General features: G+C 53.9%; 1 protein-coding gene across 1 annotated transcript in view; it reads right to left on the bottom strand.

The window, feature by feature from the left end:
* Positions 1 to 1753: 1753 nt before the first annotated feature.
* PEBP4 (phosphatidylethanolamine binding protein 4) overlaps positions 1754 to 27944 on the bottom strand; it is a 59564-nt gene continuing 33373 nt past the window's right edge. The window contains 3 exon segments of the mRNA XM_015883002.2: positions 1754 to 2185; positions 7244 to 7360; positions 8130 to 8175. Coding sequence (XP_015738488.2) covers positions 2094 to 2185; positions 7244 to 7360; positions 8130 to 8175 — 255 coding nt within the window. The 3' untranslated portion in view covers positions 1754 to 2093.

Here is a 27944-nt window from a genome sequence, read left to right as displayed (position 1 = left end):
ATCCCATTCCATCCCATCCATCCCATCCCATCCGGCATCCGCATCCCATCCATATGCCCCATCTCGGTCCCTATCCTCAGTTGGTGGCTCCATTTTATCCATGTTCGGCCCATGCCCAACCCATCCGCAGTGTCCATCCTACTCTATCACATCCCCGTTCTTGTTCTCAGCCCCATTCTCATCCTCCACCCCCATCCCATCCTTATCCCCATCCCCACCCTCATCCTATCCTCGTCTCTCATCCCCATCCATCCCATCCCATTCCCATTCCCATCCCATCCCATTCCACCCCATCCCCATTCCCTCCCATCCGGATTCCCATCCCATCCACATCCCACCCCATCCCCATCCCATGCCCATCCATCCCATTTCCCACCCCATCCATCCCATCCCCAGTCCCGATCCCGACATCCATCCCATCCCATCCCATTCCAGCGGCGCATGCCCATCGCCATATCGCCATCCCATCCCATCCCATCCCATTTGATCCATTCCCATCCCATCCATCCCATCCCATCCCATCCCATCCATCCCATCCATCCCATCCCATCCCATTCCATCCCATCCCATCCCATCCCATCCCATCCCATTCCCATCCCATCCCATCCCATCCCCATCCCCATCCCATCCCATCCATATCCCCATCCTCGTCCCTATCCTCATTTGTGCTCCATTTTTATCCTGTTCCCATCCCAACCCCATCCATGGTTCCATTCCTTTCTCATCACATCCCCATTCTCCTTCTCAGCTCCATCCTCATCCTCCACCCCCATCCCATCCTTATCCCCATCCCCATCCCCATTCCCCTTCCCCATTCCATTTTCCCATCCCACCCCATTCCCATCCCCATCCCCCCCCATTTTTTTTTTCCATCCCCATCCCAATCCCATCCCTATCCATCCGCCAACCCCTATCCCCATCCCCATCCACAGTCCGCATCCCATCCCATCCCATCCCATCCCATCCATTCCCATCCCATCCCATCCCATCCATTCCCATTCCATCCCATCCCATCCATCCCTTCCCCACTCCCATTGCCCACCCCATCCCATCCTTATCCCCAATGACTTCCACCCCCAACCCACCCCACTATGGGTCTTCCCCCTCATTTGTTCCCCCCCACCCCCCTTATATACCCACCCCAGACCCACTGTGTCCCCACCCCATTTCCACCATCACATTTCCCATCACATCTTCCCTCCCCCTACAACAGTAATGGCTGCATGGGATCACTGAGCACCATGCATCCCTCCATGCAGCGCTGCATGGCATGCAGCGACGATTCAGCCCTGCAGGGTAAACAACCTCTTCCTGCTGCAGGGAAAGTCCCGGCCCCATCAGAGCCCTCTGGCTTTGAGGTGAAAGCTGCTCTCGCTGCAGGGCCGATGCATTTGGGGTGGATTTGGGGTTGGTTTGGGGTGGGTTTGGGGTGGATTTGGAGTGGATTTGGAGTGGATTTGGGATGGATTTGGGGTGGATTTTGGGTGGGTTTGGGGTGGATTTGGGTTGGATTTGGGGTGGATTTGGGCTGGGTTTGGGGTGGATTTGGGTTGGTTTTGGGTTGGATTTGGGGTGGGTTTGGGGTGAGGTGCAGCAATGGGGGCGCAGCTTCACCCCCCATCCCATCCCATGAGTCCTTCCCAGCTCACTTTCCCCCCACGCTGCATTTGCTCCCAGCTCCATGTGCCACGGGGGGCATGAAATCAACGCGGGCAGCCTGCAAAGCCGACTCATGGGATGGATGGAAGCCTAATTAAAGAGCTAATGACAAGGGAGGGCCGGCGGAGCAGGCAGAGCTCCCTCTGATTTACAGCTTTAATTTCGGTTTTGCTTTCCAAGAGAAGAGCAGCGAGGATGGAACCACGGCGGCTCCCACGCCGCGACCCAGTGCCGCCGCTCGGTGACATCGGGACCCGGCGGTCACAGCCTGAAGCTCAGGGTTGGATACGAAGACCCCTCGATTCGGGGGGTTTAATTCAACAAGCAGCAAAGCTTCGAGATGGGGAACCTTTGGGATGCAATGAGAGCCCCGTATAGCGGTGTCCTATAAAGGGATTTGGGGTTTGGAGGAGCGTTGTAGGGTCTGCGCCCCTTTAATCCTCGTGGTGTTTGGTGAGGAATTGAGTCGAGGCCACGGGGGAACCGAGCTGGAAGCGACCCACGAAGCTCCGCAGGGACCAGGAACCTGAGGGGGGAGAGCAGAGCTGCATCCTGTGTGCAAGGAACCCAACCACATCCTGCAGACAGCGCTGCATCTCCTGCAGGGACCCTGCAGCGCTGCAACCTGCTGAGCAGCCCATGGGGGGGGGCAGAGGATGGGACCCCCCCAGAACCCGCCCGCCCCCATTGCTTCCTGCTGAGCTTTGAGCTGCACGCTGCTTCCTCTGAGCCCACCCATGGGAATCCCCACTGTGGGTGTCTAAGGGGGCACACAAAGGGACAACCAAAAGGGGTATCCAAAGGGACACCCAATGGGATGCCAAAGGGACACCAAAGGGACATCCAACGGGACACAAAAGGGATATCAAAGGGACACCAAAGAGAGACCCAAAGGGACACCCAAAAGGACACCCAATGGGACACCAAAGGGATATCAGAGGGACACCCAAAGGGGCACCCAAGGGACATCCAATGGGATGCCAAAGGGGCATCCATAGAGAGACCCAAAGGGACACCCGAAAGGACACCCAAAGGGACACCAAAGGGACATGAGAGGGACGCCCAATGGGATGCTAAAGGGACACCAAAGGGATATCCAATGGGACCCCAAAGGGATATCCAAAGAGAGACCCAAAGGGACACCAAAGGGACAACCAATGGGACACTAATGGGACGCCCAAAGGGACACCAAAGGGACACCCAAGGGACATCCAAAGGGAGACCCAAAGGGACACCCAAGGGACATCCAATGAGATGCCAAAGGGACATGCAAAGAGAGACCCAAAGGGACACCCAAAAGGACACACAATGGGATGCCAAAGGGACACCAAAGGGATATCAGAGGGACACCCAAAGGAACATCCAAGGAGAGACCCAAAGGGACACCAAAGGGACACCCAATGGGACACCCAAGGGACATCCAATGGGACACCATCAGAGGGACACCCAAAGGGACATCCAAGGAGAGACCCAAAGGGACACCAAAGGGACACCCAATGGGACACAAAAGGGACACCAAAGGGATATCAGAAGGATGCCCAAAGGAACACCCACAAGGGAATCCAAAAGGACACCCAATGGGACACCCAAGGGACACCCAATGGGACAGCAAAAGGATATCCAATGGGATGCCAAAGGGACACCCAATGGGACACTAATGGGACGCCCAAGGGACATCCAATGGGATGCCAAAGGGATATCAGAGGGACACCCAAAGGAACACCCACAAGGGTATCCAAAAGGACACCCAATGGGACACCCAAGGGACATCCAATGGGACAGCAATGGGACCAAAGAGAGACCCAAAAGGACATGAGAGGGACACCAAAGGGACATGAGAGGGACACCCAAAGGGACACCCACAAGGGTATCCAAAAGGACACCCAATGGGACACCCAAGGGACAGCAAAGGGATATCCAAAGAGAGACCCAAAGGGACATCAGAGGGACACCAAAGGAACACCCAATGGGGATGCCAAAGGGACACCCAAGGGACATCCAATGAGATACCAAAGGGATATCCAAAGAGACACCCAACAGGACCCCAAAGGGACACTCAAAAGGACACACAATGGGATGCCAATAGGACACCCAAAGGGACACCATAGGGATACCATAGGGACACCATAGGGACACCATAGGGACACCATAGGGACACCATAGGGACACCCAGAGGAGCATCCAAAGAGACACCAAATGGGACACCCAAAGGGACACCTAAAGGGACATCCAAAAGGACACCAAAGGGACACCACAGGGACACCCATAGGGACACATCTGTGTTGTCACAGAGCAGGCATAACCCCACTGATGACCCGAACCCCCCTCCCATGTGCCCCCCACCTCCCACCACGCTCTGTGCCCCCATGGATGTGGATGTGGAGCCGCTGCTGAGCCCAGGATGGAGACGAGCTCATCCAACCCCCAAAGGATCTCCCTTAGAAAGGATGGAGAAAGGATGGGATCCTCTCTCTATGGGGTCTGAATCCCCCCACTCACCCCCTTGAGCATTGACTTGGGGTCTCTGGGGGTCTCGTCCCCAAATCAGTGGGTGCCTTTCATCCGCGGGATGAAAGCCCCCATAAAACCCAATGGGAGCTCAATGGGGGCCCTAAGGGATGGGGTGAGAACGAGACACGGCTGCTCCCCCCTCCCTGGGGAGCCGGCAGCCCTAATTAATGTTTATGGATCATCCCGAGAGGCGCGGATGAAAGCAGCCGGGATGAGTTTGACTTATTACAGCGGCCCCGCACAGCGGGGTGAGGGTTTTTCCTGACCTACTTTCCTACCTGTCCTTGTGCTGTTCTCACCTCTCCCCACGGCCCCGTCCTAAAGGAAACCCCCCCCCCCCCCCCCCCCGGGCACACACTGATGCATTGGGGGCTTCCCCAGGTGGCTCCCAGCCCTGCACCCCCCCCTTGGTCCCCATTCAAACCCACTTATATTGGGGCACCCCCACACTGCGGGCACACCCACCCTTTGGGTGCCCACAAAGGGCACCAATGGGTCCCAATAGCCCCGTGAGTCAGTGGGGCTGGGAGGGGAGGTTGTAGGGTCACTGCCCCCCCCTCCCTATATCCCCCCAGCCTGAACAATGAGGCGTTTCATTCACATTTTGGTCCACATTCAAACTCGTTTCCTGCAGGATTATATCATCGCTGGGGGGAGGAGGGGGGGGTCACACAGGGGAAACTGAGGCACGGGGAGAGGGCACGGCTCTGCCGACCCCCCCAGACCCACAACCAGAGGGAGGGGGGGGGGAAGGGGCACATATGGGGCTGTTTTCTGCCCCCCCCCGCCCTGTGCTGGCCCCCCAACCCCGCAGCTCTTCGTGGCCATCATTAATCAGCCCCATCAGCTCCGCTCTGCTGAGATTAATGATGTCCCAGCAGAGGTGGGCGTCTGCATTCATCCCCATTAACCAACACACGGGGCCACTCGCCATCATCATCATCATCATCATCCTCACAGCGGCCTTCCTCACTTCCCAGCCCCGAATCCAAACCCACCATCACCCCTTTGCTCTCAGCTCCTGCTTTTCTCTTCCTCTCCCGTTCCCTCTCCCTTCCAGCACCGGTCCGACCCGAATTTCTTGCTGGGTGGATCGAGGTCGGTTCATGAATCATCCCCCGATGTGAATCCAGCCCCACAATGAGCCCCAACCCCACACCACACCGCCTTCATTAAGGTGGGGGGCGGCGACCCACAAGACGAAGGGTCTCCAACCCCTATGGGATGTGAGGGGGGTCTCAATACAAAGCGGTGGCAGAGGGTGAAATGAGGGGGGGGGGGATAGGGAGAAGTGCCCCATATCAGGGTGTAGCCCGGGTGGGTTTTCAGCCCCATGTTGGGCTGGATGTTGAATTCCCCCATCGGAACACGGGGATTTCTTTAAGGTCGGACGGGGAGCAGCTGAGCCACTCCGACGGGTGGGTCGGGGATGGTGCTGCCCGCAGAACTGTTATCTCTGCCCGGCTCCATCCGCTCCGAGCGACCGATAACAGAAAGCGAATGGGGACGGAGCGACCGTGGCCCGCTGGGGCTTTTTGGGGGGGGTTTATGGGGTTGGAGGACGAGCCGCTGCGAAAAAGCGGGCTGCTAAAAGGGAGAAACGGAGATGGGAGTGGATGAGCCGCTTGGGGTCACCAGCGCTGCGGGGTTCCGGTCCATAGGTGGCGGAGGGGGTGACCGGAAGCGGTCTTTTTGGGGGGGGGAGAGGAGGGACGATAAACCCCTCCCCCCATCCCCCAACTCCTTCCACCTCCACGCAGCGAAACCGTTTTGCTGCAGGGCATCCCTGGATCATCCGCTCCCATAGGGGATGTGAGGGGTCTCGCCGCCCTCCTCCTCTTCTAACCCCCCACCCCCCCCGGTACCGACCACCCCCCTCCACACAACGCCAGCAACCCTCAGCTCACTGTGGGTCACAGCCCCACACCCCCCCCCCTTTCAAGCCCCCATCGGAGCCGGACAAGCCCACGGACCCCCCCAAACACCACACGCCCCCCCCCGCGTTGTTTCCCCGTCTCTCTCCTCGTCCCTGCGCTCCGAGCGCGGCTCGGGGAGGTCAGCTCAGGGCGCAGTGCCCTCTTCTGGAAGCTGAGGCCCCACCGCTCCGACCGCAACGATGGGTCCCACCGCCCCACATCGCCCCATATCGCCCCATATCGCCCCATATCGCCCCACACACGCTGCGAGCTGGTGGGGAGGAAGGGCTGGTGGGGGTGATGGGGGTCTCCTTTATATCTTGGTGGATTAAGCAGGGGATAAAGTGACAGAGCATGGATGGACGGTATCGGGTCGGCTGGGGTGGGGGGTGTGTGGGGTGAGGATTAGGGTTAGGGGCGATAATGGGGTGATGGTGGCTCTGATGGAGGGACAAACAGCCACGAGAGGGGATTCATTCGGGGGTGGGAAGCCCCAGCTCCATGGGGCGGCCTGAGCATCCCAGCCCATGAGATGCCAGAGGATGGGATGGACCAGCCAGGATCACACCTTCCCCTCCTCATATCTATGGGGTGAGGGATGTGTTGGATGAGTCTTCTCACCCCATAGCATCCATCCTATAGAATCCTACAGGCACCCACAGCCCCTAATGGGACGGCTCTTTTAGGACCCCTCCAACCCAATGCTGTGACACAGCAGCCAAAGGGTTAAACCCAACCTTTAGCCATTAAAACTGGAGTTAACGAGGCAGGAAAGCAAAGCGAGGGGCAGAACAACCCATGTATGGGATCACACGGATGGGAGCTTTACCCCATCCCTGCATGGGGACACGTCCCTGCTCTGGCTGGGAGTTGGCTGGTGTTGTGTTGGAGCCACATCTCCATCTCTGATCCCTATCGGGGTGATGAAACTCCTGCTCTTGGTTGGTTGGGGACATTGTGGGTCAGATCTGATCCCAATTCCACAGCCATTAAACCACCCTTTATCCCCATCCCTCTATAAGGTGACCCCCAGCCCCATCCATCACCCCAACCTCATTGTACAGCACTAAACAAGAGCATCCCTATATGGGTTGGATGGATGAACTCAATATAGACCAGCACCCAAAGCGACGCCGTGGGGCACGGCAGCTCCTCACCCATAGAGACTCGTTCCTCAGGCCCCAGAGCGATGTGTTCCCCCTCGGGCTGCTCATACAGGAGCAGCTGGTAGCGGTGATACCCGCTGTGGGGCGGCGGCGTGGGGCGGGTGTAGTCTGTGGGTGCAAAGGGAGATGTGGGGTGAGCAATGCCCTGCTATGAGGCTGTGAGCATCCCACTCTGCCCCACTCTCTGTCCTATTGGGGTGGATGCTCGTGGCTTTGGGGTTGTTTCATCCCCTTTGCATGTGAGCCCCCATTGCTCACCCCCTGATGCTGCATGGGGGGCACACAGGGATGTGATACAGGCAGATCACCCCCCCTCACTCCGACCCCCCCCTAAATAGGGACCTTTCCCTCTGTGCTCGAACCCACACGGCTCCCTTTTATCCTGACTTGAACCCAAACTCTTCCTGCCACATCACAGACGTGCTTGGGATTCACCTGCTTTTATCCCCCCCCAGCCAACCGCAGCCATCCCTATGGGGCACCGTATCACCCCATGGAGCCCCACAGCCACCCCTATGGGGCACCATAACACCCCATAGGGCACCACAGCACCCCATAGGGCACCTTAACACCCCATAGGGCCCCACAGCCATCCCTATGGGGTACCATATCACCCCATAGGGCCCCACAGCCATCCCTATGGGGCACCGGATCACCCCATGGGGCCCCACAGCCATCCCTATGGGGCACCGGATCACCCCATGGAGCCCCACAGCCATCCCTATGGGGCACCATATCACCCCATGGGGCCCCACAGCCATCCCTATGGGGCACCGTATCACCCCATGGGGCCCCACAGCCATCCCTATGGGGCACCGTAACACCCCACAGAGCCCCCTAAATTCACCCCCCCCCCCATCCTGGTGTAGTCACTCACCCGTCAGCACTCGCCCTTTGATCTCCCCCGTCCTCAGCTCTGAGCCCTGCAATAACACAGAGAGGAGGTGAGGAGCTGCTGAGCCACCCCAATATCAACCCGATTCTATTTCATTTTTTGGGGGGGAGATGCTATTTTGAGCCATTTTCTCACTGAATCCATCCACCAACCAACTTCTCTATAACACCCTCAGTATTCAGGCAGGGGGTGATGCCTCATGCCATAGGGATGGGGGTTAATGGGGACATCGCTGCACTTCAACCCTATTGATCCCCCCCATCCCGACCCCATTCCCATCACTGCTCCCAGTGCCCATAAATCCTCCCCTGCCTTCACCCATTATTCCAGTCCTGCCCACACAATTGCTGCCTCCAGCCCTGCTCCGTCCCGACCTGCCCTGGGATTTATGATTTATTACCCCCCCATAAAACAAAACCAACCCCAAACCAGAGGCACCGGGTAACAGTGAGCAGATCCCATGGGGTTGGGGGGGATCAAAGCTTCTCCCTGCTGTGGGATGGGAGGGGGATGATGTGCATTGAGTCACGGTGCTAAAGGACACGTTGGTCCCAATATCCCAGCAACCAGAAGCAAAGGGATCCCAGCAGTGGGGAGATGTGGGGCAGCTCGGGGTGTCTGGGCTCTATATGGGGTAAAGGGGAGGATTCCATGGGTCTGCATGGGATTCTATGGCTGCTGTTTGTGCTCATACATGTGATATGACCTGCCCAGGTGTGTCCCAATGTGCACAGTCCCACTGCACCCCGATGTGCACGAGTGTGTTCCTGCTTCATGCAGACATGCACCAACCCATCTTCTATTGCACCCAGGTGTGTGCAAACGCTCGTGTGCACCCGCTCAATCCAGGTGTGCAACAATATGACCCCCTGCTCCATGTAGGTGTGCACCAACACACCATCCCTCTCCATCCAGGTGTGCACTAACACACCATCCTGCTGCATCCAGGTGTGCACCAATACACCATCCTGCTCCTGCACCAACACACGTTCCTGCTCCATCCAGGTGTGCACCAATATGCCCTCCTGTTCCATGCGGGTGTGCACCAACACACCATCCCTCTCCATGTAGGTGTGCACTATTCTGCTCCATCCAGGTGTGCACCAACACACCATCCTGCTCCTGCACTAACACACCACCTTGCTCCATCCATGTGCACCATCCTGCTCCATGCTGGTGTGCACCAACACACCATCCCTCTCCATCCATGTGCACTATTCTGCTCCATCCAGGTGTGCACCAATACACCATCCTGCTCCTGCACCAACACACGTTCCTGATCCATCCAGGTGTGCACCAATATGCCCTCCTGCTCCATGTAGGTGTGCACCAACACACCATCCTGCTCCTGCACCAACACACCACCCTGCTGCATCCAGGTGTGCACCAATTGCTCCATCCAGGTGTGCACCAACACACCATCCTGCTCCATCCATGTGCACTATTCTGCTCCATGCAGGTGTGCACCAATTGCTCCATCCAGGTGTGCACTAGCACACCATCCTGCTCCATGTAGGTGTGCACCAACACACCATCCTGCTCCATCCATGTGCACTATTCTGCTCCATCCAGGTGTGCACCATCCTGCTCCATCCAGGTGTGCACTAACACACCATCCCTCTCCATGTAGGTGTGCACCAACACACCATCCTGCTCCTGCACTAACACACCACCTTGCTCCATCCATGTGCACCATCCTGCTCCATGCTGATGTGCACCAACACACCATCCCTCTCCATCCATGTGCACTATTCTGGTCCATCCAGGTGTGCACCAATACACCTTCCTGCTCCTGCACCAACACACGTTCCTGATCCATCCAGGTGTGCACCAATATGCCATCCTGCTCCATGTAGGTGTGCACAAACACACCATCCTGCTCCATCCATGTGTGCACTGACACACATTCCTGCTCCATCCAGGTGTGCACTAACACACCTTCCTGCTCCTGCACCAACACACCATCCCTCTCCATCCATGTGCACCATCCTGCTTCATCCAGGTGTTCACCAACACACCATCTTGCTCCATCCATGTGCACCATCCTGCTCTATGCAGGTGTGCACTAACACACCATCCTGTTCCATGTGTTGGTTGGTGCAGGTGTGCACCAACACACCATCCCTCTCCATCCAGGTGTGCACCAACACACGATCTTGCTGCATCCAGGTGTGCACCATCCTGCTCCATCCATGTGCACCTTCCTGCTCCATCCAGTTGTGTACCAATTGCTCCATGAAGGTGTGCACTAACCTATGTTCCTGCTCCATCCAGGTGTGCACTAACACACCATCCTGCTGTATCCATGTGTGCACCAATATGCCCTCCTGTTCCATGCAGGTGTGCACCAACACACCACCCTGCTCCATCCAGGTGTGCACCAATTGCCCCATCCAGGTGTGCACTAACCCTTCTACCCCCACCCCATCCACCTCCATCCCTCCCATCTGTGCTGGGGATGCCCCCATCCCACTCTCCCCCCCCCACAGAGCTCTCTGCCCCCCAACACACCCCATTCTCTCCCATCCCATTGCCCCATATGAAGGCAGAGTGATCTCCATTGCCCCATATGAATCCCCGTGCTGCTATTCCTGGCTTTGCTCCTCCCTGCTCCCCCAGCGGCTCCTGCTTCACCCCGAGACGCGGCTGGAGCTCGTTCCCTTTCGCCCCCGGGGATGGGAGAGTCAAAGGATAAAGCTGGTTTTAAACGGAGAGAGAACAGGAAGAGGGAGGGAGGGAGGGAGAGCAGGGACCGGCACGACGAGAGCTGCCTTTGCTGTTTGTAGGGGTGGTAAACAGCTCGTGTGAAGGGAAGGGAGCAAATAGGGGTGTGTGTGTGTGTGGGGGGGGGGGGGGTGGTGTGGGTTAGAATTGCCCTGAGCCATAGGAGGGGATTGTGGGGTCGCTGCGAAGCGCCCTCACCTCATCTCCCCACCACGAGCCCGGCTAATGGATGCTGCTGAGCCGCCGCGTTTATTAATGCCCTTTTACGAGAGCATTAACAGCCCCTAATGACACCATTTGTGCCTTTTTCTCTCTTCCCCCCCCCCCCCCCCCCCCGCCGAGGACGAGCGTTTCCATCCTCCTCCCTCGTGTCAAGCGGAGCTGGGACGCCTGATGTGCACGGGCTGCCCCTCAATACAGAGCCACGAACCTCCGTGCCCCCATTCCCTCACCCTAAAGAGTGCAAGAAATCACTTCCCCCCCCCCCTTCCCAACGCCATCCATTGGCAATAACCCGACCCCCCTATAGCCCCCTCCGGCTCTGTCTGCGTTGGGGTGGGGAGGAGAAATAAATACAAATAAATTAAGAAGGCGGTGAGTCACGTTTTGTTTCCCTCTTGGCCTTCTATCCTTATCTATATGCACGTATATACGTTCCCTCTGCTCCTCCCCCCCCCATCGGAACGATCCCATAGAGGGGAGGGGGAAGGGCAGGGAGGTGAGCGCAGCCCTTGGACTGGGAGAGGATGGGATGGAAAGTGGGTGTGGGAATTGGAGCAGCGGCTGGAGGGGATCCAGGACTAACACAGCGAGGTCGAAACCATAACAGTGCTGAGAGTGGGGCTGAGCTGCTGCCCTGGGACCCCCGGGACCCCCTATAACCAAAGGGGTTTGAATATAAGGGTGAGTTTTGTTTGATTGGGATTGAGCTCATCCCAAACCTCGGCCTTGTCCAGACCTGAGATCGTGAAGGAGAGAGCAAGAGAAACTCTCCACCCCATTAGTTCTGCATGGAGGAGTCCTTCATGGGGAGGGATAGAGGGCAGATATCCCTCAATGTTCCCTAATCCCAATGGTTCCCAGCTGAGCTCAAGCACCAAAACCGACTGATTTTACCCCAGGTCTGTGCCTTGACAACACTCCTCAATGAGGCCACCTTGACTCCTCAGTGGGGCCACCTTCATTCCTCAATGGGATCACCTTAACACTCAATGGGATCACCTTCACTCCTCTATGGGACCACCTTCACTCAATGGGATCACATTCATTCCTCAATGGGGCCACCGCCATTTCCCAATGGGACGTCACACCTCAATGGGACCACCACCATTTCTCAATGGGGCCAACAGAAAGATGTTGACACACCAATATGGGTTGGCTGCCCACCCTCACCACACAAATGAGCTGGGACTCATTGGGACCCCCCAAGCAATGTCCCCATGGGTGGCTCAAGGGGTCCCGCTGCCCACCTTGTGTCCCCAGCAGTCACAGGGCTGGGACGTGGCTCCAATGAGCATCTCCTTGGGTTTATGGGGTCAGTGCAGGAAGGATTTACCCCATCTGCATTTAGGACCATGTTAGTGACTGCAGCTCAGGGCAGCCATCCTATTTCCTTGCTTTAAACGGGGAAGGCCACCATAAAAATAGATTAAAAAATAAATATCAGCCACGGGTGTAATTCAAACCAAGGCTCATCTGATACACCCCAATGCCCCGGGGAGGGACGGGCTGTAGGGTTATTAAGCAAGCAGAATAAACACAAATCACCCCGGCGTTGGGCTCTTTGCAAGAGGTTTAATCTCAGAGAGAGGAGAAAGGTTTGCTCTGCAGCAGCTCTGCTGATCCTTGGGGTGTGGGTCAGACTCTCTATGGGGCTGGGGGGTGGGTAAAGCACTGTTGGACCCCCAGGAATGGGGTTGGGGTCGGGGTGGGGGGAAAGACACGGTAAGAGCAGGGAATGGAGTTGGAATGGGCACGGAAAGGGCTGGGGAGCAGTTCTCAGGAATGGAAAAGTCATCCAGACTTTCAGCTTTTCAGATCAGCTGCTTTTCCAGCAGAACATTTCCGGATGATTGTTGGAAAAACACCAATTTTTTTTTTTTTAGGCCTAATTCAGGCACTTAAAGGACCTGAGACTGATTCTATACAGAACCCAAAGCTACACCCTGCCCTGGGGTGGTGGGGGGGGGGAAGGACGCACCTATAGGGACATGGGGACACGGGGATGTTTGCACGGGTGTGTGCACAGCTCCAGCACGTTCCCAAGGGCTGTGGGGCACGTGTGCCAAAACGCCGCCCTCGTGCCCCACTCCATCCCCACACCAAGATCCGGGCTATGGGGACACAAAGAACCCCTATCTTACCATAGATTTTAGGGTTAGTGACCCCAGTGCTGCTCTTATTAAGGTACAAAGATGCCGAGCCCCATCCCAACCCTAAGGCAGGGGGGGAATGTGGCCCCACGTGCCCTAAAATCTCTCCTACACATTTTCCTTCTGTCTGATCCCCATCCCAAAGCTTTCCTGGGCACGGGGGCGGATCAAAGGCCGCGCGTGCCAACATTACGACTGCTCTGGGCCAAGTTGGCTATTTTGGAATCCCTAATCTGATGGGAGCAATGGGGAATGTGATGGAGGCAATGGGGAATGTGATGGGAGCAATGGGGAATGTGATGGGAGCAATGGGGAATGTGATGGAAGCAATGGGGAATGTGATGGAAGCAGTGGGGAATGTGATGGGAGAAGTGGGGAGTCGGATGGGAGAAATGGGATGGAAGCAATGGGGAGTTGTATGGGAGCAATGGGGGTTCAGATGGAAGCAATGTGGGTTCAGATGGAAGCAATGGGGAGTAATATGGGAGCAATGGGGTTCAGATGGGAGCAATAGGGGTTCAGATGGGAGGAATGGGGGTTTAGATGGGAGCAATGGGGAGTAGTATAGGAGCAAATGGGGTTCAGATGGGAGAAAGTGAGAATCAGATGGGAGAAATGGGATGGGAGCAATGGGGAATTGAATGCAATCAGTGAGGAATCAGATGGGAATAATGGGGAATTGAACAGGAGCAAGGAGGGATCTGAAGGGAGCACTGGGGAATTGAATGGGAGCAGTGGGAAATCGGACGGAACCAGTGGGGAACTGGATGGGAGCAATGGGGAAGTGGATAGTAGCAATGGGAAATCAGATGGAATCAGTGGGGAATGGGAGGGGAGCAGTGGGGAACCGAACAGAATCAATGGGGAACCGAACAGAATCAATGGGGAACCGAACAGAATCAATGGAGAATCAGATGAGAACAACGAGGGCAGAGCACGGGGGTGGCTTTTGCTTTTTCTTTCTGTTATTCTTTCTGTCATTTCATCATTTTCTTGCTGGCCAAAACTCCCCCCCCTTTTCACATCTGGGGATGAGGAGCTGCCCGGCCCCCGCAGAGCATCCGGGTGCCTCGGGCTCAGCCTTGCGGCCGCTTCCTGACAACAACATTTGGCAGCGGGCAGAGGGAGAGTCCAGCCCGGCCCTAGGGATGCAGCAAATTTGGACAGGAAACATCTCAAACTGGAGCGTTTCCCTCTGCTCTTAGTCTGTATTTTGCATGGAGGGGGGGGACCCTTGGAGGAGGGGAGGGTTGAGGCGTTGCTCGTTGAGTTTTTGCATTGGTTTGGGTGCTCAGAAAGAGGTTTTGTTCGCCCAACTTTTGCTGCTGCTGAGCACCCTCTGCTCCCCAGGGATGCAGGGCCGTGGGGTTCTGCATTGCTATGGGGCTCTGCAGTGATGTGGGGCAGCCCCATCCTGAGGCTGAAGGGTTAACAGGGCTGCGGTTACAGCTGCACAGAGGCTGCCAAGCCGCCGTGCCACGGACTTCCCTTTTTCCCATAAAAGTCCACCGGATCCCGGCTCCCACGGGGCGCACGCGGGGCGAGGAAGGAGGGGGCCTGGCCGCCCTACCTGGGGCGCATACGATGTTTGTGCAACAACCCCGCACTCCTCCCCCATCCAAAAACAATCAAACCACCCCAAAAACACCCATAGGTGGGGCTGGGTGATGCCTCCAGGCGTTGGGTTGGATGGGCTTGGAAGGGTTGGATGGGCTTGGAAGGGTTGGAAGGGATAGAGGGAGGGGTGGCGTTGGAGGTGACCCCGACCCTATAATCCTTATGATGGGGGTGTGCAGCCCGACTCAGATCCTTGCTGCTGGCTCTGAGCTCGCAGCTGTATCAGTTACAGCACAGACGAGATGTCATCACACCGAGGCTTGCATCAGAAGCATCTTGCAATGCAAAAGAAAAGCCAAATTTTTACAGCAGAGGTGCGCGCACACACACGGAGCGAGCCTGGGTAATTAACTTAATAGGTTTCTTACAGAATGCCCCGTGAGTGATGCTCAACATATTCAAGTGTTGACAAGACGGCACTGAACCCGACGCCTACACCATGGGCAAGCCAGGCAGCGAGCACAGACACACCTTCATTGTCTGAAACTTGTAGTAAAACTCAGAGCGCGTTGTGAAACGCGGCTGCACAGATGGGTGCCCGTAACCCTTCCGCTGCCGGAATCTTCCCTTTGGGGGAGATATGGGTTGATAGAAGAAGGAAAATCCGGGTGTCTCAAAGGGGTTCCACTCAGAGGAACCTCTTTTGTGTATGAGATGTGGTTTTGGTTGAGCTTTGTGTGGCATAAGGAAAAGGAAAGGTGGAGATGGGGTCATGGCTTGGTGGGCACGGTGGGGATGATGGGGTTGACTTGATGGTCTGAGATGTCTCTTCCAGCTTTAATGATCGTGTGATCCTAAGGGCACAGAGGCAATGGGTTGGGGTTGGACTCAACAGTCTTGGAGGTTTTCTCCAGTTCTGATCTTGTTCACACGGTGGGTGACTGGTTGGCTTGATGGCCTCAGTGGTCTTTTCCAACCTGAGTGACTCGATTGCATGGAAATGGTGGTGATGGGTCATTGGTTGGTGGTCTCGGTGCTCTTCCCCAGCCTCAGAGGTTTTATATTCTATGTACATATATATAGAATATTCTATTCTATAAACAGCAGCTGACAGCAACGCGGCACTGCGGGCTGAGCTCTCACAGCCACCCAAAAATCAAAAAGAAAAAGAAGTAATAAAAGCAAAACCAAAAGGAAAACAACCCATGGAAGAGAGATTTGTGGGGAAACCAGTTTGGATGGCGATATGTTGTAAGAGGCAGCAGAGATCCATCTCCTCTCCAGGAGGAGACTTGGGGTGGGATCTTGAGTCAGGGAAGTTGCCCAAGAAAGGGTGGTCTTTCCCTACAGGTTTCACCGGCTTGGGCAAGCGTTGTGCCAGCGGTGGGGACCCGTGTTGTACAACACGTGGAGCAATCACCACCACTGTCATCACTGTGTTGATGAGCCCCGAAACCCGTCAGCATCCCCCTCTATTGTGGGGCTGCTTCAGTTCTGCAGCCATTAGGCTGCACGGTGCCCAATGCGCGGGGCACCGGCGCTCAGGAATTAGGGATTTAGCTGGGAGTTAGCTGGGTATTGTTGGGGAATTAAAGGTTTACCTGAGCGTTGCAGATGGAGGCTTAGAGGTTTTACAACCGCTGTAGATTTACAGCCGGCAGAAGTTTCGACACAGGTTGGTTTGCCCCTGGCAGGGAGGATTTTGGCTGTGGTCACCTTGATGAAATGAGTGCAGGTGGGAACGGTGGTGAGGACTGAGTCCCACTCGTGCCATCACCGTGTGTCTCCAACCAACCCTGAGCCCTGTGGCCATGGAAGGAGCCCATCAGGCTGCTAAAGTGCCATCACCATGTGTCTCCAACCAACCCCGAGCCCTGTGGCCATGGAAGGAGCCCATCAGGCTGCTAAAGTGCCATCACCGTGTGTCTCCAACTAACCCCGAGCCCTGTGGCCATGGAGGGAGCCCATCAGGCTGCCAAAGTGCCATCACCGTGTGTCTCCAACCAACCCCAAGCCCTGTGGCCATGGAGAGAACCCATTGGGCTGCCAAAGAGCACCATCCAACCCCAACACCAGCCTTAGGTCAAAGCAAACTTTCAAGGGTGAAAGCCCATCAGGATGCAAGAGAAATGCATCCCAAAGCTTTGCAACACCAATGTCGCTCTTGTCCCGCTATCACCCCAGCAATGTGTGGTGGGGGAACGCACCCTGCTGCAAAACTCTCTCTGCAGCACCAGGGCCGGGCTGAGGAGCTGTGCAATGCCCAGCCCGGGGCAGCAGGCTCACCCACGCCCTGGGAGCAGGCAGCTCCTCTTGCAGCGATGCGGGTGGATAAGCCCTTGCGCAAGGAGAGGGGTGCGAGGAGGATGCGCGGCGCGAGCAGACTTGCATGGGATTGGGGCTGCCGGCGACACGGGGATGGATGCACAGCCCTATAGGGGCTGTTCAGGTGGACAGATGGGGCCAGGTGCCTGTCTGCACAGGCAGAGTGGTTTGCATGATCTCAATCAATGCTGAGTTCACACACGTTCCTGATGTGCAAAACAGGGAAAACAATCGATTCTGCCCCAGAAATGAGGGCATGAAAAATCACTGCTGGACCCAAATGAAACAGAGAAGAGATGGAAACCTTCTCCAAATCCTTTGGACACCTCACCGTTGTGGGATGGAGCATCCCCAGGGGCCTCCAGTGCTGGGTTTAGCCCCAAATCAGGCACTTTGCCCCCCTTTACAATGCATCACAAAGCATGGTGTCAATGGAGTGTTTCAGGGTCACATCCCCTGCTCTGTCCCCCTGCTCTGTGCCCGCCCACCCCCCGTCCCAGCTCCTTCCCACTCCTTTGGTACGAGGAGGTGCAAAATAAGTTGTTGTTGGTGATGGGGCCAGTGATTATTAATAATAACGCAGCTCTCCGTGCTCCAGTTTCCCAGCGCGCTGGCAGGGTGCCACCTGGGCCCGGTGATTTAGTGCAACTTAATTATTCCCAGCATTTCATCACCTCTTGTTTTTGATGTCTGTGTCTCCACCAGTGCCTCACCTTCATGACTAAGAGAACCACGGAAAAAGGGAGAGAAAAGGGGAAAAACCTTCAGCTGGGGGGGAAGGGAGGGAGGGCGAGGTTATGGGGGCACCTATGGGGGTACCCTTGCAATAGAGGACTTTGGGCACACCAACCAGGGCACAAACCCATAAGGGATGGACCAGTGCATCCCTTCCATTGAGATCTCTTTGCTCAGCCAAGTGCCAACCCGCTGTAAATAGCGATGCCTCCTTCCTCCTATCGTATTTTCCATCCATTCATTTCAAGGCGTGCTGGCAAAGTGGGTGGGTGTCAGTAACCACACTGTATAGGTGCAGAAGTGCTCGTCCCATGTGTTCAGGCACTGAGATGGTGTCAGGGCTGGAGCTGAGGGATCTCGCTGTGCTGATGAGGACCTAGTGCTGTCCCCAGCCCCATGGCATCACCCTGCCCATGTCACCATCCATGTGTATGGCAAGAGACTGGGAGCAATGGGATGCAGAGCTGCAAAGCAAGGCCAGGGTGCAAGGTTGGGAGGTTGGGATGGGGTGTAGAATTAGGATGCATGGTTGGGATGGTGCTGGGATGTGTCATTGGGCCGTAGCACTGGGATGCAGGATGGGATGATGCTGAATTTGGATGTAGCTCTGGGATTCAGGGGATGAAGCTGGCCAGTATGTGGGACCAGGATACAAAGACAGGATGGAGCAGTGGGATGCAGTGCTGGGGACAGGGCCAGGATGAAGGGTCAGGATATAGCACTGGGGTGTAGGGGCAGGATGCAGAATTAGGATATAGGGTTGGGATACAGGGATGGGATGCAGGACAGGAGGCTGTCTGGGATGTATAGATGGGCTGCAGGATGAGATGATGGCTGGGATGTGTCATTGGGGTGTAGCACTGGGATGCAGGGTTGGGATGCAGGACAGGATCGTGCCTGGGTTGCAGGGTTGGGATGAAAAGTTGGGATGCAGGATTGGGATGTGGGATGGGACGATGTCTGGCATGCAGGATTGGGATTTAACACTAGGATGTAGGGCTGGGATGTATCACTGGGGTGTGATGGGATGGGATGATGCCTGGGATGCAGGGTTAAGTTATAGGGTTGGGATGTAGGTTTGGGGTAAACAATTGGGATGCAGGATGAGATGAAGGCTGAGATGCAGGACTGGGAATGCAAGGTGGGATGAAGAGCTGGGATGATGCCTGGGCTACAGGACAAGATGTTATCTGGGGTTCAGGGTTGGGATGATGCCTGGGATGCAGGATGGGATGGAGTTTGGGATGCAGGATGGGATGCAGGGTTATGATTGGGATGGGATGCAGGATGGGATGCAGGGTTATGATCAGGTTGGGATGCAGGATGAGATGTAGGGTTATGGACGGGATGGGATGCAGGGTTATGATAGGGATGGGATGCAGGGTTATGATTGGGATGGGATGCAGGGTTATGATCAGGTTGGGATGCAGGGTTATGATTGGGATGGGATGGAGTTTGGGATGCAGGGTTATGATCAGGATGGGATGCAGGGTTGGGATGCAGGGTTATGATCAGGTTAGGATGCAGGATGTGATGCTCACACCATCAGGGCAAAGGCAGCTCAGCACGTCCCACCCCACACATCAGCTTTAGGACCACCGTGCCCACATCAGAACTCGGTGCCAGTTGACTCAGCACCCCAGGGAGCACCAGGGAAGTCCGGGCTCCACTCCAGGCCATATAAAACTCCACAAAGAGCCATCGAACTGAGGAGAGAGGGGATGCCAAAGCCATGGATATTCATGAAAAGAGGGGTAAAAAAAAATAAAAATTAAATAAATAAATAAAGAAAAACAGTATTTCCAGTATTTCCCTCTGTGCCTTTGGCCTGGTGCAGCCCTTCTGCTCACTGCTCTGTTTATACATGATAGACAACTAATTAACATCCAAGCCTCTTGAAAGGTCTTTTCAGAGGTAATGTACTGACAGAGGATGTCAGTGAGGAGCAGTGATTTGTCTAAGCAGCGATCACATTGTTTCAGACTGAATGAGGTGAATATTAAACTGCTTTAAATGCGCTCTTCATAAAGCACTAATTACATACTCCTGGGGGAGTACGGGCAAGGAATACTAAACAGCAGAAAAGTCAACAGTGCTTTTTATAGTACGTTGCTGGGTTCGGTGTTTTTTCTGTCTTTCTTTCTCCGTGAGCTCACTCTCCCTCTCCCTCCTTTACTGTACAATCACAGCACGCTGAAGAATACACATTTATAGCACAATGGTTCACGTCTAATTACATGGCAATCATTAGTTTTAACCTGGGTGCATTATATTTCCTTTGATATATCGTGCCCCCCGGCATCTCTTTGCATAGAACTCTTCCAATGGCATTTACTCCCCACCCATGGAAAAAAAAAAAAGGTGCTTTTTTTCCCCCCTCCTCTCCCCATCATTTGCATTTGCTTATGATTTTTTATTTCTCCCTAAACAAAATTGGCAGCAATAAAAGGGGCAAAGAGGGGAGGAGGAGGAGGAGGAGAAAATCCGCTTCATGGGAATATAGGAATCTGTGCGCTTTGTTATTACCAAGGTAACCCCCGCTGGGTTTTTGGGGAGGAAAGGAAGCACTGAATGGGGCAGGTAGGAATTGCTGCAGGTCCTGATGCAGCCCTAATACAGTTGATCCTACAGAGGGACAATGGGATGGGTCACGTCTATGGCCTTGGTGCAAAGGGCTCGTATGCTTAAGGGATGGATGGTAGAATGTGGACCTTACACGCTGGGTATGGATTAGAGATAGGATGGGGTGGGATTATTAGGTTTAGGGTATGGCAGGGATGCTAGGGTTCAGCTTAAATGCATAGGATATCAACCAAACACACAGGGTGCGAACCAAATACATAGAATACAAATGAAATATATAGGATATAAACCAAATATATGGGATTCAAACTAAATATGTGGGATACGAACCAGACATATGGGATACAAACCAAATATATGGGATACAAACCAAATATATGGGATATAAACCAGATATATGGGATACAAACCATATATATGGGATACAAACCAAATATATGAGATACAAACCAGATATACGGGATTCAAACCAAATATATGGGATATAAACCAGATATATGGGATTCAAACGATATATATGGGATACAAACCAGATATATGGGATATAAACCAAACACTTTGGTTATCAACCCAATGCACAGAGTGTGGCTCAAACCAATGGGCTTGGGTCAAGTGCATGGTGTGCATCTCAGCCACGTTAAGTACACAGATTTCATCTCAGACACAGAGAGGGTGGCTCAGATGTATGGAATAGGGTCCAAGCAGATGAAATATGGCTTATATGCATAGGTTTGGTGCTCAAACACATGTGGTATGGCTCCAAGATTTGGGGTATATGGCTCAAAGACTATGAGGTATCGCTGAAAGTCAGTAGGAATAGGTTCTGGCTGAAAGACATGGGGTATGGCTTGGATACATGGGGTATGGCTGAAAGATATGGGGTATGGCTTAGATACATGGGATATGGCTGAGAGATATGGGGTATGGCTTAGATACATGGGGTATGGCTGAAAGATAAGGGGTATGGCTTAAATACATGGGGTATGGCTGAAGGATATAGGGTATGGCTTAGATACATGGGTTATGGCTGAAAGATATGGGGTATGGCTTAGATACATGGGGTATGGCTGAGAGATATGGGGTATGGCTTAGATACGTGGGGTATGGCTGAAAGATATGGGGTATGGCTTAGATACATGGGGTATGGCTGAAAGACATGGAATATGGCCCAAAGACATCGGGTATGGCTCAGAGACATGGAATATAGCTAAGAGACATTGAGTATGGCCCACAGACATGGGGTATGGTCACAGACACGGGGTTTGGCTCACAGACACAAGTGTTGGCTCAGCTCTATAGAACATGGCTCCGATGCATGGATCACTTAGGTTTGGGCAACTACCCATTGGGTACAGCCCCAAACCCCCAAATTTGGCTCCCCAAAACCCACAGGTTGGCATAGAAAGACTGGGGACAACCAGGACCAGGCACTGCCTTCCTTCGAGGTTCAAACTTCATTGGAAAGGAGGAGTCAGGCAGCCCTTAGATATCTCTTTTTCTCTTTAAAGAACATGAAAGAATCTGATAATTACTTCTATCTACCACCCAACTGTACTAATTACCAACCTATTTCTTCACAGTATGACAGACACGGGCTCTCCAAAACACATAGAGATAAATTAGCACTAATTGGTTTTCCTCTGGCTGTTTGAATTAGTATTTAAAGCTCCAATTACAAAGCAGAATAATTACTATTAATGTCCTGTCGCAGTACAAAAGGCAGATATCTCGCGAACAAGTCCAGGTGTATTATTACACTGATTACCGAATATTTAACCTCACTCATTAAGACAAAGAGTTGAGGAAACTTGGGGGGAAAATCTGAAGAAAAAGGAAAGAAAACGGGTCCATAAGGCTCGGAAATGGGGGGCTCATTTTTCCCCCAAAGAGAGGAGTGTTGGGCAATGATTTGCACCTATTTCATCACCTGGGTAGGGAGAGGTGAGGGCGGCCCGGCAGTGCCATCTGCTGCCACCCACATGGGGAAACCATAGGGGACACCATAGGGGACACCACAAAGGACCCTATAGCTCATCCCGCAGCTCCATGAGCATTGCATGAAGCTCAGATCCAAGATCCCATACTGCTCCCATAGGATCTGGTCAAGGTTGGTGCCCTCAGTGCCACCACCATCTCTGTGGGGCAACCAATGGGATTTGGTGGAGGTTATAACATCAGTGCCACCACTATCCCCATGGGGTCACCAATGGGACTTGATAAAGCCTGTACCATTGGTGCCACCACCATCCCTATGGGGCCATCAATGGGATTTGGTGAAGGATGTGCCCTCAGTGCCACCACCACCATCCCTATGGGGCCACCAATGGGACTTGGTGAAGGTTATATCATCAGTGCTACCACCATGGGGCCACCAATGGGATTTGGTGAAGGATATGCTCTCAAAGCCACCACCATCCCTATGGGGCCACCAATGGGATATAGTGAAGGATGTGCCCTCAGTGCCACCACCACCATCCCTATGGGGCCATCAATGGGATATAGTGAAGGTTATATCATCAGTGCCACCACCACCATCCCTATGGGGCCATCAATGGGACTTGGTGAAGGTTATATCATCAGTGCATCACTATGGGCCACCAATGGGATTTTGGTGAAGGATATGCTCTCAAAGCCACCACCATCCCTATGGGCCACCAATGGGATATAGTAGAAGGATGTGCCTTCAGTGCCACCACCACCATCCTTGGGACCACCAATGGGATATAGTGAAGGTTATATCATCAGTGCCACCACCACCATCCCTATGGGGCCATCAATGGGATATAGTGAAGGATGTGCCCTCAGTGCCACCACCATCCCTATGGGGCCATCAATGGGACTTGGTGAAGGTTATATCATCAGTGCCATCACTATGGGGCCACCAATGGGATATAGTGAAGGATGTGCCCTCAGTGCCACCACCACCATCCCTATGGGGCCACCAATGGGATATAGTGAAGGTTATATCACCAGTGCCATCACCATCCCCATGGGGCCACCAATGGGACTTTGGCTCACACCTTTAGGGCCATTGCTCTGTCTGGGTCCCTCCGATCTCCCAAAGCCCTGAGCACCACCAAGCACAGGGTTTGTGGGTGCAGAGCGATAGGGGGAGGACAGGGAGGGATTTCTTTTTGGGAGATCAGGTGGGAGGCGTGCGGGGATGCCAGCTGGCGATGGGCTCTATTTCTACTGACAAGGCTTTACCCTGTAGGTGTGAGGAATTCCAATTAAATATTCAGCCTATTTGTCTGTGTGTGGGAGAGGGTTTGCTGTGCAGGAGGAAAGCCTCACATTCAGCTCCGTAGTGAACCATTAAGAGAGAAATTAGCTCAGTTCATCAAGGGAAGCCAGCGGAGGGTTTTCCTCTCTCCTACCTTGTTCCGGCTCTCGTTTGGAAGCAGAGGGGAGAAAACACGGCTGTGGTTTACAGAAGGAGGGGAAAAAAACTCCTTTTTTAGGCTGTATTTCCAGCTCGTCCCAATGAGTGATCGATGCACTGGGAGAGGGGTCGGAGGGGCAGCGTGCTCGATGGTTTTAATTGCTCTCACATTTAGCGGCCACCTCCTTAACGAGTCATTTGTAAGGCTCTAATTAATCGCCTCCAACCAAAAGCCTTTGCCTTCGGGATGATCTTTTGAAGCCAACCCTGTAAAAGTTCAGGTTTTATTGATTGAGGGCCCTTTTGGCATTCGCGCCAGGAATCGATGGGGCAGCACCTGCCCACGCGTGGTCACCTGGGGATGGGCTCAGTGCTCCCCCCAATGCTCCACATCTGGCATCGTCCCATTGGCCCCAGTGTCCCATTGGGATGATTTTGGGGCTGTTTCCAAACAAAACTCCAACCAAACATGGAAGGAACCACCAGTTCCGAACCACCAATCTCATCATTCACTGGAACCCATCGCCCTTCTGCCCGCGTGGAACCATTTTCCAACTCAGAATACCCACATTTTAAATAGATCCCAAAGAAACAAAATTAATATTAAAGCCTCCCCCCCCTCCAAAAAATAAAGGACAACTTTAGTTCACAAAGCCACAAACAATCCCCTCGTTTCCCTCATGCACAGCGCCTGCGTTCCGTGGAAGGACAAGTTCCTTGCAATGGGAACCAAGCTGTAATTTCACTCTCTGAATGACGGGCATGGCTCGTAGGAAGGATCCCAGTTGGGAGCTGCTGAGAGCTGCCTTTAATCAGCCCCAAATCCCCACTGTAAATTCCAGGTGAGAAATTAATCCCTTCTGCCAACTCCTCCCATCCCACTGTGGGAACGGCCTCCCCTATAGGGACAGTTGGTTCTTCATCTGTGTCACATCCAGAACGAGCCCATCACCTCCCTACACACTGACCCCATCTCCAGCAAGGTGTAAAGGCTCACCCCATCCTCTTTATGGGATGCTCTTTGGCTTTGCCTATGCGTGATGTGGCAGCCACCTCTATTGGCTTTGGCCATCCCCATCCCGCTCTGTGTGTTCGGACCCAAAGATTTTGTCCTCTGGGGCAGCACCTGCAGATTCAGGATCAGGTTTAGTTTTCTATCTCTCTTCATACACTTTTTTTCTCCCCCCCTCTCCCTTCCTTCCTTTCAAAACCCGAAGCCAACGACTCCATAGCAACCCCGCAGCTCCCAGGGTCTGACTGCAGCGCTTTGATCGCGCTGTCGCTTCGTTTAAGGCGATACCCCTGTAGGTGTGAGGAACTCCAATTAAGCATTCCGCTGGCTTGCCGTGTGGGGGGACAGGCTCTGCTGTGGAGGAGGGAAGCCTCGGTGACTAATCGCTCAGACACCGCGTCTGTGGCACCAGGGGAGGGCAGGCAGAGGGTTTTCCTCCACCGTGCAGCTGCCTCTGCATTCCCTTTTCGGGTCTGCGAGGCTTCCAGGCGGAAGCTGGAAGGATCCCAAAGCATCTCCAAGCATGGCCGGGATCCTCCTGCGGACGGATGCTGTTGCAAAGAGGAAGCAGATACGGGAGGTTTGGGATGGTTTTGTGTGTTGCTCCGTGGGATGTTGGGATCTTCTTATTGCAGGGAGGATTTAGGGTTCACCGTCGTGTCAGCCGTGGGGTGAGCAGCCCTGATTGAAGGGGAACTCCCCCAGGCTTGGAAGGGCATCCCCAAATTTGAATGGACATCCCTGAATGTGGATGAGCAGCCTTAAGTTTGAATGAGCAGCCCTCAGTTCTGAATTGCTACCCTGCCTTTGGATGAGCAGCCCCAAATCTGGATGAGCATCAGTAAATGCAGATGCGCTGCCCCAGATTTGACTGAGCATCCCCAAATTCTGATAAGTGAGCCTAACTTTGGATGAGTAGCTCCAAATTTGGATGAGCAGCCCCAAATCTAGATGAGCATCAATTAATGCTGATGTGCTGCCCCAGATTTGACTGGGTATCCCCAAATTCTGATAAGCAACCCTAACTTTGGATGAGCAGCTCCAAATTTGGATGAGCGGCCCCAAATTCAGGCTGGTTTCACCAAACTTGGATGAGTATCGCTAACTTTGGACGAGCATCCCCAAATTTGGATGGTGGCCCCAAATTCAGACTCATTTCCCTAAATCTCAAAAAGCATCCCTGAATTCTCACCAGTAATCCTAACTTTGAAGGGCCAGCTCTGGGTGAGCATCCCAAACGTGCACACGGAACCCTGACTTCGGGTGAGCATCCCCAAATTCAGATAAGTATCCCCAAATTCAGATGAGCAACCCTGATTTAGTATGAACAACCCTGATTTCGGATGAGCATCCCCAGGTTTGGATGAGCACCCCCAGATTCAAATGAGCACAGACAGCTTTGCCTGAGCATCCCTAAATCCCAACCATCACCACTCAAGGAAGACACGCATCGCTATACATTGACACCCAACCCCTCTCCCCAAACCCTCTCCCCCCTCCACCACTCCTTTCCATCCCCATCCACACAGGGATCCAGCCCCACAGACTCACAGCACCCCATAAACCACCCCACACCCCATTGCCCTCAGTCAGAGCATCCCCCATTGCCACCACCCCCGTTGCAGGGGGAGGCGGGGAAGGGTACGGCCGTGGGCAGCGCAGGACGTGCTGTCCCTCCCCTTCACTTCCCCATGGTGCTTTACATAACTTCTGCTGCTTAGTCACAGCTTCGCCTCTTTTTTTCCCCCTCCTTTTTTTTGCCTTTTTGGAGCGATTTTCTCCGCCGCATCATTTCGGCAGGGAAGTCCCTTCCTTTCTCTGTTCCCGTGGTAACGGCACCGATTCGCCTTCCCGGTGATTCATGGCGGGGTGCAGTAGGAGTTCCCTCCTCCATCCCCGCACTCCCACACACGGCCCCATTAATCACCACTCTGCACCATGGAGGGGGGACGGGACCGTGGGAATCCCACTGTGCACATCCCATAGATCTCCGTGTGCTTCCTATGGATCTCCATGTTCATCCTGTGTAACCTCCGTATTCTTCCCATAGATCCCCAGGTGCATCCTACAGATCTCTATGTGCATCCCATCCATCTCCATATACCCCATCAATCTCCATAGGCATCCTATACATCTCCATGTACATCCTGCACACCTCCATATACATCCTACATGCTATCACGCACATCTTACACATCTCCATGTGCATCCTATTTATGTCTGTGTACAACATATACATCTCCATACCCACCTTTGAAATCTCCCTTATCCCATACACCTCCTTTATAGATCCTATATATCTTCATGCACATCTCATACCTCCCCATATACATCTTATACATCTCCATACACATCCTATACATCCAATGCAAAGTATGTCCTTGCACATCCCATGGGCTCCATATAAAACTTCCATACACGTTCCATCCCCTATATACATAGATATCCATCTGCAACCCATCCCCTATGTGCACAGGGTCTCCATATACATCTTATAGCCTGTATGTATATGGGGTATCTATGCCCCTTCCATCCCCTATAGACATAGATCTCCATATACAACCCACCCCCTATATACACAGGGTCTCCCTACACTTCGTTGTCTGTGGGATCTCCATAGAGGGCTCATGACTAGAAAATAAAACCACTCTGCAAACCCTCCCCGTGCCATCCTGGTATGTTTTATCTGATTTATTCCCTCCTCGTTAAGAGGAGCTAATTAACAAACAGCCGTTTGGATAAACAGCAAGTGAGAGTGTTTGCAGCCTCGGCGTTATTGGATGGTGACGAAATGATTGGCCTTGGTGAGCTGAATGAAAGAGAAGCAAGCAGGAAATCCCTAAATCCACTTCTACCTGGTGGGAAATGGGAACACACGTTGGGGTTCCCTGTCCATGGGGTTGCCCCCAAGCCATACAGCTCCAATGGGAACACCCGGCACCCCAAGGTCACCCAAAACACCCCAACCAACCCAACATCTCCACTCTGGGATCACAATGAACCATGTCCACCAGGAGCATCTGGAACACGCAGATTGATCAGGACACTAACAACCCCAGATCTCTCTGGGGCAGCTTCAGACCAACAGCCCCTGGGAGAAAAGAAAG

This window comes from Coturnix japonica, chromosome 22 (genome assembly GCF_001577835.2).
Source record: "Coturnix japonica isolate 7356 chromosome 22, Coturnix japonica 2.1, whole genome shotgun sequence".
Lineage (NCBI taxonomy): Eukaryota > Metazoa > Chordata > Aves > Galliformes > Phasianidae > Coturnix > Coturnix japonica.
The sequence above is the reverse complement of the archived record's forward strand: the minus strand, read 5'-3'. Positions and strand labels throughout refer to the sequence as shown.